The sequence below is a fragment of the Otolemur garnettii genome, unplaced genomic scaffold, assembly GCF_000181295.1.
Source record: "Otolemur garnettii isolate 467f Iridium unplaced genomic scaffold, OtoGar3 scaffold00127, whole genome shotgun sequence".
NCBI classification, from domain to species: Eukaryota; Metazoa; Chordata; class Mammalia; order Primates; family Galagidae; genus Otolemur; species Otolemur garnettii.
Window position 1 is genome coordinate 5,018,261 of NW_003852522.1, and position 12,024 is coordinate 5,030,284.

General features: G+C 43.9%; 1 protein-coding gene across 1 annotated transcript in view; it reads left to right on the plus strand.

The window, feature by feature from the left end:
- The window catches only part of ACSBG2 (acyl-CoA synthetase bubblegum family member 2), a 67,118-nt gene that overhangs the window by 28,923 nt on the left and 26,171 nt on the right, over positions 1-12,024 (plus strand). Inside the window, 9 exon segments of the mRNA XM_012810141.2 lie at positions 4,365-4,540; positions 7,337-7,470; positions 7,473-7,566; positions 8,690-8,907; positions 10,122-10,151; positions 10,154-10,196; positions 10,198-10,234; positions 10,406-10,551; positions 10,553-10,644. Of these exon segments, the coding sequence (XP_012665595.2) occupies positions 4,365-4,540; positions 7,337-7,470; positions 7,473-7,566; positions 8,690-8,907; positions 10,122-10,151; positions 10,154-10,196; positions 10,198-10,234; positions 10,406-10,551; positions 10,553-10,644 (970 nt within the window).

Here is a 12,024-nt window from a genome sequence, read left to right on the forward strand (position 1 = left end):
GGCCTTGACCTCCTAGAGTATTAGGATTATAGGTATGAGCCACCATGCCTTGTTTCTTTTTTTCTTCTTCATCCTTCTGTCCTAAGCTGGACTGATTATTGTTTTAGCTTGTCTTGGGTTGGGTCCCCTAGAAGTAAAAGATGAAATGGAGAATTTTTTGTGATTTATTGGTGGGGGCTCTCAGATGAAAATGGTGAAGGGAACAGGATAGGCCAGGGAAAGAAACCAAGAAAAGATGCTCGTATTAATAGATTCAGCTGGACTGTAACCTCAGATGGATCCTGTGGGAAGCTCTGAGGCATGAGTGGTGCCACAGTGTTGTCTCACTTTAAGGGAGAGTGGGTGGGCCTTGAACTTCATCTGAGGGAAGGCAGTTCTCTGGAAAAGAGGAAACTATGAACAAGTAGGAATCAGGATGGAACATTGGCAGTGCCTTCTACAAGTGGCTGCTCAGGGCTATCCCTTTCCCCTAATCCTGGATTGGATCCTCTAATTTTCTGCAGGTTTGCCTTCTTTAGAGGATGATTCTTTCATTTAGCTGAAGATTATCCTTTGGTAAAGTTTCCAGAATAATTATGTGAGAGAAAAACTTTACTTCTTCTATGTCTGGACTTTGCAAACCTAGTAGAGCCAGGAGTGACCTCTGGTATTCAGCCTTCCCTTTCCCACTACCCCACCAGCCATACTCTCTAAATTAGCTTCCTATTACTGCCACAGCAAATGACACAAACTGAACGGCTGAAAACAACATCAATTTATTATTTTATAGTTCTGGAGATTGGAAGTCCAAAACGGATTTAACTGTGCTAAAAATCAAGGTGCTGGCAGGGCTACATTCCTCCTGGAGATTCTGAGGGAAAATATATTTTCTTGCCTTTTCTAGTTTGTGTGTCTCACTCTGTCACTCAGGCTGAAGTACAGTGGCAATGACATCTTCATAGCTCACTGCAGCCTCAAACTCCTGGGATCAAGTGATCCTCCTTCCTCAGCCTCCTGAACAGCTGGGACTATAGGTGCCCACCATGATGCCCAGCTAAGTTTTCTATTTTCAGCAGAGACAGAGTCTCACTCTTGCTTAGACTAGTCTTCAACTCCTGGCCTCAAGCATTCTCCTGCTTCAGCCTCCCAGAGTGCTGGGATTACAGGTGTGAGCCATCGTCCTTGGCTGTCTTTTCCAGCTTTTAGAAGCTACATGCCTTTGCTTGTGGTCCCTTCCTCTGCACTTGATCTTAGCCAAAAGGCTGAGAAGTGATTGGTCCCTTCCTCTGTCTTCAAAGACAGCAGCATAGGATCTTCCAATCTCTCTCTCTTTCTCTCTCTCTCTCTCTCTCTCACACACACACACACACACACACACTCACTCAACTCCATCATCACACTGCCTATGACCCTGACCTTCCTGCTTCCCTCTTATAAGGACACTTGCAATAACACTGGGCCCACCCAGCTAACCCAGGACATCTCAAGATTCCTAACTTAAAATATATTCACAGGTTTCCTGGAGTTAGGTCATGGAGATCTTGAGATCTTGACATTATTTTTTCTCCCACACTCTCCATCAAGCAAGCAGACCTTTGCACTTCCTTCTAGAAGATTCTTTGTCCTGTTCTTTGCATGCCTGACTCTTCCTCCTCAGTCAGTTCTCTGCTAAATATTTCCCTGGCCCCTCTCAATCACTTTCCTATTCCGCATGTTCAGTGCCTGAGATATGGTATATATTCAATACATTTTTTTTTCCTGGCTAAATTCACATACAAGTCTTGAGAAGTTTCCATTTTCCTTCATCCATATCAGCCCTAATGTTGTCAAAATTTTAAAAATTGTAGTCTGAATGATAATAAAAGCATCTAAGCATTTTAAGAAACTGCTAGAGTGTTTTCTAAAGTAAATGCACCATTTCATATTCCCACCAGAAGTGTATAAAGTTTATAGTTCTTCCACATCCTCAGTAACACTTACTATCATTTTTTTAGTTTTTTAGAGATGGGGTCCTGTTCTGTTGCCTAAGCTTGAGGGCAGTGGTGTAATCATAACTCACTGCAACCTCAAGCTCCTGGGCTGGTCCTCCTGCCTTAGCCTCCTGAGTAGCTGGCATTACAGGCATAAGGACTGCACCTGGCCCTGTCTACATTATTCCTATTGTTATTGTCATTCCTAGTGGGTGTGAGTGATACTCCATCATTCTGATGTGCGTTTCCCTGATAAATGAGGGCAGTGAACGTCTTTTCATGTGCTTATTGTCTGTTGGTATATCATCTTTGGAGAAATATCTTCTCAAATGTTTTGCCCATTTAAAAACATTGCACATTAGGATTCTTTATATATTCTAGTTATAAATCCTTTATCAAACTTATGATTTGCCAATACTGTGGCCCATCTTTTTGTTTTCTTTTGAAGCACAAAAGATGTTTAACTTTGATAAGGTCCAATTTATTTTTTTTTCTTTTATGCTCTTGGTATCATTTCTAGAAAATCTCTGCCTACTCTAAAGCCATCAAGTTTTTCTTCTGTATTTTCTGCTATAAGGCTTTTATTTTCAGCTCTTACATTTATATATTTTGAGTTAATTTTTGTGTTTGATGAAAAGTAAGATGCACTTATGTGCTTGCGATACATATTTTACATAGATAGATAGGCAGATAGATAGATAGGCAGATAGATAGATAGATAGATAGATAGGCAGATAGATAGATAGATAGATAGATGGATGAATATTTTCCCCCAACAGAACTGCCTTGGTAGTTTTGTTAAAAATGTATTGATCAGGCCAGGCATGGTGGCTTATGCCTATAATCTAAGCACTTTGGAAGTCTGAAGCCAGAGAATCACTTGAGCTCAGGAGTTTAAAACCAGCCTGAGCAAGACTGAAATCCCATCTGTACTAAAAATATTAGAAAAATTAGCCAGGTGTTCATGGTGCACACCTGTAGTCTGGAGTAGTTACTCCAGAGGTTGAGGCAAGAGAATCTCTTGAGCCCAAGAGTTTGAGGTTACTATGAGCTATGACCCCCTGGCACTCTACCCAAGTCAACAGAGAGAGACTCTGTCTCAAAAAATAAATACACAGACAAATAAATAAGAAAGAAAGAAAAGAAAATTGATCGTAAATGTAAAGTTTTGTTTCTGGATCTTCTATTCTGTTCCATTAATTTGCATGTCTATCCTCCTACCAAAACCATACTTCCTTGATTACACTAGATTTATAGATTTATATCAGAATGACCAATTTTGTCCTATTTTTCCTGGGACATTCCCAGTTTTATAACTGAAAGTTCAAAATTTCAGTAACTTTTCCATTTCTGGGTAAACCTGGATGGTTGATCACCTTACTTTATAATAAGTTTTAAAATGCTAGAAGCTATGATGACACCAGGGCACTCTACCCAGGGCAATAGAGTGAGACTCTGTCCCAAAAATAAATACATAAATAAATAAATAAAAATTAAAAAATAAAATTATGTAGTAAGTCCTCTGATTTTATTTTTCCTTTCCAAAATTGCTCTGGTTACTTTATTTTTTAACAATTTATTCTTATTTTATTTTATTTTATTTTTTTGAGACAGAGCCTCAAACTGTCCCCCTGGGTAAAGTGCTGTGGCATCACAGCTCACAGCGACCTCCAACTCCTGGGCTCAAATGAGTCTCCTGCCTCAGCCTCCCAAGTAGCTGGGATCACAGGTGCCTGCCACAACGCTCAGCTATTTTTTTTTTTTTTTTGGTTGCAGCCGTCTTGTTGTTTGGAGGGCCTGGGCTGGATTTGAACCCACCACCTTAGGTGTATATGGCTGATGACTTAGCCAATTGAGCCACAGGTGCTGAGCCTGCTTTGGTTACTTTAGATCTTCTTCCTTTCTGTACAAATTTTTAAGATCAGTGTGTCAGTTTGTATGAAAAAGCCTGCCTGCATTTGGCTAGAGATTGCATTGAACCTGTAGATCAGTTTAGGGGAGAAACCTGCATCCTTTTAACAGTTGCATAATATTCCACTGCATGCAACCACAATTTCTTTAGTCAGTTCCTATGGTTTGGTATAAAACAATGCCACAAAGAACATCTTTAGTGTGTTTCTCTGTGTACCTGAGTCATTCAGCTAAATTCCTTCACCTGCAGAAGAGAAGTTGCCAGGGTTCATTTAAAATGTTGATTCCAAAAATATTTTACCAGCCTATGCTTCTCATCAAATTCCCAGAAGAGAATGTAAAATTCCTATTGGCAAATGACTGTCTCTCTTGGGTCAGGAGCTCACTCTGGTCCAATGGGCGAAGGGATGTTCTCTTGGGCATAGTTGGATGGATCAGGAGAAACAAGACATCTCTGATCCATGGAGGGCACTGCTGTGTCTAACTCAGCTCTGTCCCATGCAGGGCACCTTGTTAAGTACTCTGCAGAATGTAAAGCCTGCTCTTTTCATGGGGGTGCCTCAAGTTTGGGAGAAGGTGTATGAGACAATCAGGGAAAAGAATGCCAAATATCTCAAGAAGAAGATGTTTTTATGGGCGAAAACAATTGGCTTCTGGACCAACACGAAAAGGATGGTGGGGTAAGCAGAGGGTCTACAGAGCTGGGAGAATAGTGGGTGAAGAGGCCCAACCTCCTTCACTTGGTTGTCATCATCAGCCCCCTCCCTTTTCGAGACAGAGTGCTGTGGCATCAGAGCTCACAGCAACCTCAAACTCTTGGTCTTAAGTGATTCTCTTGCCTCAGCTTCCCAAGTAGCTGGGACTATAGGTGTCTGCTACAATGCAAGAAATGAGGTCTTGCTCTGGCTCAGACTGGTCTCAAATCTGTGAGCTCAGGCAATCCACCCACCTCGGCCTCTCAAGTGCTGGGATTACAGGTGTGAGCCACGATGCCTGGGCTATCTCAGCCCTTTTACTTAAAGATTCTGGAAAATAAGTTACTTTTTTTTTAACAGTATTGGTCAATTTATTTTTTTAAATTAAATCATAGCTGTGTATGTTAATGCAGTCATGGAGTACAGTGTGCTGGTTCTATATATAATCTGAAATATTTTCATCAAACTGGTTAACATAGCCTTCATGGCATCCTCTTAGTTATTGTGTTAAGACATTTATATTCTACATTTAGAAAGATTCACATGTACCCTTATAAGATGAACCATAAATAAGTTACTTTTAATTGACATACACACTAATATGAAGATCTCAATTGCTAGACATGCAAGTTGGTTAATGGAAATGAGGTTGTTCTAGCACATACCGGCTCTACACATCTTGCTGGAGTGTTAAGTTTCTTTCCATGTGAAAACTTTCCCTATCACTTCCAAATTTTCATGTTAAGTCCCCTTTTACACGTCATTATGTACATATGCCAAAAACACTCAATACACTGACAGATGCTTCTTTTTGTGCCAAATCTTGAGAACCTTCTCTAGGTTCAAGGCAATTAAATACTATTAAGAACTTATATTCTTACCAGCTCTACTGTGGGCCTTTCTTCCAAAAAGCCTGTCACACCAACGACATCAAATCCTTGCCTAAAAGTTACACACAAGGCTCCTTGTTCAGAGCTACTCATACATGATGGAACTTGAGGTACTACCTAGCCCATTTCTTCATGTGTAAAATGGGAGAATAGAATATACCAAATGTGTTAGAATAAAATGAAGAGATGAACATGAGGCCTCTGTTACACTGTCGCCACCAGCACTGGCTCACTGCTTTACTCCTGTGTCACATAGTGACATGGACACATAGTTGCTACAGAGTTAGTAGAAGTACAGAGGGTGCCAAAAAAGGTATGCACATTCCACCAAAGGCAAAAACTCCAAATTGTAATACTGAATATATACTGATTATAAAAGATAAAAACAAGTCACATTTGGCTTTTGCGATTACAAGAGGTGCTCAGAGTGGTTACCACCAAATTCCAGACACTTCTGATTTTGGAGAACTACTGCTGGAGCAACGCTGACCAAAGTGTCTGCTTGTATCGCGGCACACACCCTTTTCAATTTCTTCCCCAAGTTCCACCAGAGTAGCCAGTTTTCTATGGTACACCACATCCTGTAAGGCGCCCCATTGGTTAAGTCAGGAGACCATGGGGGAAACTCAACCACGCCTCTGCGTCCTACCCATTGTCCTGGCAAGTTCTCATCAAGGCAAGCTCTCACGTCTGCGTGGAAGTGTGGTGGGGCACTGTCCTATTGGAAGTAAAACTGCAGGTAAAATGGATGTGCGTAGCATGTCTAGGTACACAGGACCAGTAATCGGACCTTCAAAAAAGAATGGTCCAATGATTCCCTCAATGACAGTCCACACCAGGCACTGAGGCCCAGCAAATGGACATCTTTTTCCATACATGGAATTTCTGGAGCCCAATACACACAATTATGTTGGTTGACTGTTCCGTTTAGTTTAAACTGTGCTTGGGTCAGCCAAACCATTTCCCCCACAAACTCCTCATCCACTAGTACCGTGTTTTGGAACCACTCACAGTATTGTACCCTTCAATCAGGGTCGTCTTCATTCAGTGAATGTAATAATCTTGGGACAAAAACTTCCCACTGTCTTAAGAATGCGTCGTATGCTCATTCTGTTAATCCCAGTCTCACGTGCACACTGTTTGGTAGACTTCTGTGGCAAGTGTGTGAATTGTTCCAACATCATTGCAGACACAATGGGACTGTGGCTGTGCGAGGCCTCCTGGATCTTCCCCGGGAAGAAGACACAGTGCCATGTGTCTCAAATTTATCATGAATGCGCACAATTGTCAGGCGTGCTGGGTCTGCTGCATACTCACGCCTCTACTATTGCTGCCCTTCCACAATGTTCTTGAATTTCAAATGCCACTTCAAAATGGTCTTGTGCTCCTTAAACGACAACCGTGACTCCACCATTTTCTTTAACTGTCCTGTCTGTGACACAGTGACTGGTGCTAGCAATCATTTGATTAGCACCATCTTTTGAGCAAATGTCATACCACACCATGCTACTGTGATCACATTCAACTTTGGGAAGGTACTATATAGATGTTAAACTATGACACCCCATATTCGACTTCATTACTAGACACACTTTCTTATTGTAATTATATGGAGTGACAGTTGGTATAAGTCAAGTGAAATTCCAGCACCAGAGCATCCTAGCTTCCATGGCTTGTGGCTATAGTTTTGAACCTGTGCTTAGAACTGAGGCCTTTGCACCTCCACAGACATTGGAGACAAACTCCCAAGGTCCAACGTCAGTCAGAGTTGGGCTCTTGCTGTGCAGGCCAGGTTTGGCCTGAAACCCACTACATATAGCAGCAGATTAGTCCACCCAACTGCACAGGACAAAGATCTCATCAGCCCTTTTTAGTTCAATTTTATTTACAGGAAACAGGAAACTAATATGAGTTACTATGTGGCTAACAGCCTGGTGTTCAGCAAAATCAGGAGCTCCCTAGGCTTGGATCACTGCCACATTTCCATCAGTGTGGCTGCACCTATCACCAAAGAGACTGCTGAGTTCTAAGCTTGGACATACCTATAGGTGAGGTACATGGGCTGACTGAAAGCTCTGGACCTCATGCCATCTCCACCTACTATAACTTCAGGCTCCTAAGGTACTGACCTCCAAGATAAGCACTGGTGAAGGGGACAAGGATGTGTGGGCGGGCGAGCATCTGGGCTGAGAATTCTGAGGTGGCATCGCCAGAATAATCCCCATTTTCCAGCCTCCAAACCCCCAATCTTCCCGTCTTTCTCTAATACCAAAGGCAAGTTCAACTCTCAAGTCTGGGAGCCAGGTTCCTTCACAGAATTTTCTGGTCGTGCCTCTTCCTGGCCTCTTCCCTGCTGCAGATTGCAAGTCTGACCCTACTCTTACGCTTGGAGTTCCCAATTATCCAGTTTCCAACTGTCTTTCTCAAGACCCAGCTGACAATGCAAAAAATAAGTTAAATCTTCCTAATCTCCTGCCCTTTTCTTTACTTTGCAGAGGACCTTAGCACCTCAATATCTTTCTCCCCTTCTCTATTCCATAATCCCAGCTGGGTATGTTTTCTGCAGAACCCAAAGACCCAACAATAGTTTTTTTAAAACAGAGTGGTCCTTTTCTAAAAATAAATGATGTTATCCCACCCCTGAAAAAAAAAGGATAAATCTCAGCCTCTATCTTTAAATATTTTTTTCTAGCTAGTAATACATGCATGTATGAAAAAAAAATTAGAAGAGGCCAGGCACAGTGGCTCACAGGTGTAACCTCAGCACTTTCTCCTATTTATGTGAAGGTAAAACACACAGACAAACATGCAGAATATAGCACTGCTGGGTTTCCCAGTTTATGAAGCACTGGGGAGCCTGACTCACTAGATCAAACACTTGGTATAGAGGATTAAACATCATACTTACTACCACAGTCACCAATGTCATAACTCATCTGAGGAATTACTGAGAACAAGACATTCTCCTGGTAAGCCTGGAAATCTCCTGTGACTTGGAAGCCCTGCACCTATGGTTAGCCTCACCTCTTGCAGCGTGTACTGTCAATCTGTGTCTCGTGTGACCATTTGTGCAGTCACAACTTGGCAAACATCTCCTTGTGCCCCTGAGTCCTGCAGAGGAAGAAGATCTGGCCTCCATCAGCTGAGCTGGGCTAAGAGCCTGAGCTGCAGATCCACACATTGCTGGGTGGGCAATTTTGCCTCTCTGAGCCTGAGTAGTGTCCCCACTTGTGTCCCCTGGCAGCTGCAGCAAGATCTTGACTGGGTGTAAGAACATGCCATTTGAGCAGAATAAGGAGGGCATTGGGGAGATCTGCATGTCAGACAGGCAATCTTCATGGACTACCTGGAGAAGTGAGGTTGAAACTCTGGAGGTCTTCGGTGAGGAAGGCTGGCTACATTCAGCGGATCTGGGACACATGGACAACCAGGGCTTCCTCTACATCACTGGCCACATCAAAGGTACTGCGGGTGGGTGTGCTGGGCTCTGTGGGGCCTGATGTAACCAGTCCCGCTGTGAACAATCTAAGACCTGGAACACAAGCACAAACAGGCCATACTTGGCCAATCTCTGATGGACAGCATTTGGCACTTTTTAACTCAAACCTATTTAAGATGAGTTTCAATGGATTTGAGTTAAAAAAAAAAACAAAAACAAAAAACAAGCAGAACTGGAAACAGAACTGGAAAGTCCAAAAGGGCTTCAGGCATGGCTGGATCCAAGTGCCAAAATGCTATCACAAGGAATTTATCCTTTTCTCACTGAGTTTTCCTCTGTGCTGGGGCTTTTCCAATTTGGTAGCAAGAAAGCTGTCAATAATATAGGTCCACCTTTAATGCCCAAAAGGACTAGAGTGTGTTATCCCCAATATTTTCAGCAAAAGTTTCAGGTCTTATTCTGATTAGATCCTCTTGAGTCAAGTTCCCCCTTAGAATGAATTGCTGTAGGGGGTGAAGTCTGCTGACTACTCATAGCTGGCCACATGCTCACCCCTGCATCTATCCTACCCAAGGCACATACATGAAAAAGTAAAAGGTAGTTCCCTAAAGAAATCAGGGGTGCTCTGACCCCCAAAAGGAGCTACAGATGTCCACTATCCAGCCATGTCCATTATCACTACTGCTGTAACAACCACAGTGAAGGTGACCTTGCAAGACCTTGGGACAAGGTGGAGAGAGTGTGGGTGGGACAGAAACAGGCTGGCATGTCAGGATGAAAGAACCAGTGATGATGAATGGGTCTGGGATAGAAGGAGGAGAATTTTAGAGGTGGAGAGACTGTTTTAGAGATAGTCAAAATTAGGGATGCCACACATGCTCCTGAGGGTTAGAATTTGGTTCTCTGGGGTTGGCAAGTGATGAAAAGGCAAGAAACAGAGATAGCACGTGGCCAAATAGGTTTCATTGTCCTTCAAGAAAGACTTTCAAGGAACCTAGAACAGGACATGGGAAATAGGCAATGAGTTGTTAAGATGCTGTCCAAGTGGAACATACAGAACTTCAGCCCCTGATAGGACACTGATGCAGACAGGGGAAGAGAGGCGAGTCCTGTGCTTCTGGGGTTTTCAGGGTGAGTGTTGGCTTGGCCATGCTGGCATCTGCCCTTCTGAGCCCCAAGGGAGTGGGCACTTTGCACTGTCACGGCTGGACACATACCAAGCCAAGCTCTATTCCAGAAATCCTCATCACTGCTGGAGGTGAAAACGTGACCCTATTCACATGGAGACCTTGGTGAAGGAGATCCCCATCATACAAAGCCAATTTTCTAAGCATGTTGCTGACAGTGGAAGTAAGTGTGGGTTTGCTGTGTGCTTTGGGGAGTCAGCTCTGCTCTTCCTGGCCCTGCTTCAGGGGGAGGGTGCTCTTGCGGGTTCAAGACCCACTTCTTGGTCTTCAGGGCCTGGGGGAGTGGTGGGAGATGGTCAAGGAGCACGTCTGGTCACAGGGCGTTCTAGGGCAGTGTGAGAAGGATCCAGTGAGTGGACAGCCTCTGGACCAGCTGAGCATGGAGGTCATCAACTTCTGCTGGAACCTGGGGAGCAAGGCATCCACTGTGACTGAGATCCTGAAAATGCGGGAACCTATGTTCTATGCAGCCATCCAGCAAGACCATAAACCAGCAGTCTATCTCCAATGTGCAGAAGATTCAGAAGTGGGTTATCCTGGGGAAGGACTTTTCCACCTCTGGAGGAGAGCTAGGTGAGTAGCCTTGGCATTTTGAGGCTGGTCCTTTGCTATCATCTGGGAACACATGGATTCCAAGGAGATGTACCCTTTTCTGGGGATAGAGGGTCAGGGGGTGTATGGGATCAGCCATGGACTTGGAAATGGACTTTGCTACCTCCATATAATTTCTTCCCAGCAACCCCTGACCCTCCCCCCACCCCCCACACAAAGTCCCTTTTCTCCAGGGAAGCCATGTGCCCCTCTCTGGGAGTAAAATCTAAACTCTTTATTACATCTCTTTCCTACAGTGGTCCCTACAGCTCTCTGGTTCAACCTCAGGGCCTTTTCACCTTCTGGTTCCTCTGCCTTGAATGCCCCTCCTTCCAAATCCTTGCCTGGATGGCTCATTCTCATTGTCTAGTTCTCACTTACAGGCCACTTCCTCAGTGCAGCCTTCTCTAGCCGTGCTGGCACCTTTAACACATCACCCTCACAGCTTCGCCATGATGCCTATTCCACCTGCTTGTCTTCTTGCTTCTGTGATGCACCAGAATCAGAAATGATCCTCTGTGTGAGTTTATATGTCTCTCTCCCCACCCTCATGAGGGAAAGGCTCACTGCAGGGTAGGGATCCTGGATTCTAGCAACATCTTTTCTTTGGGACTTCTCTCTAAGCTATTCTGACTGTGTGGACAGAATGAAGTCAGAACAAGGGCAAGCATGCAGCATTGCATTGCCTGGGTTCAAATCCTGTCTCCATGGCTGAGTGTGATGGCTCACGCCTGGAATTCCAGCACTTTGGGAGGTTGAGGTGGGAGAATCACTTGGGGCCAGGGGTTCGATGTAAGTCTGGGAAACATAACAAGACCACCATCTATATAAAAACTTAAAAATGACCTGACTGTAGTGGTGCACACTTGTAGTCCCAGTTACTCAGAAGGCCGAGGCAGGAGAATCCTTGAGCCCAGAAATTTGAGGTTATAGTGAGCTATGGCATTCCAGCCTGGGAGACAGAGAGACCCTGTCTCTTAAAAACAAAAAACAAAAAACAGAGATTTTGTCTCTCCTACATAGGAAGTGACTTGTCCCTTCAAGCCTCAGTCTTTTTATCTATAAGTTAAAAAAATAGTCCTTGTGGAATTGTCTGAGACAGGTTGATTCATAGCCCCAGGAGGCTATGAATGTTCTAGGTTATGGCAGAGACAATTCCCAAGTTCAAGTCTTGATTCCACCAGGCACTTGCTGGGTAACTGCAGACTAACTGGACCTCTCAAAGTCTCAGCTTCTGCACATGTAAAACGGGAGTGGGCAGGTGGTAGAGCGACGCTGTCCCTCCTCCTCTGGGTGCTGTATCAGGCACGAGTGCAGCATGCTCTCCCACTGCCATTCCTTCAGCTTTGCAGCCTTCTTTTC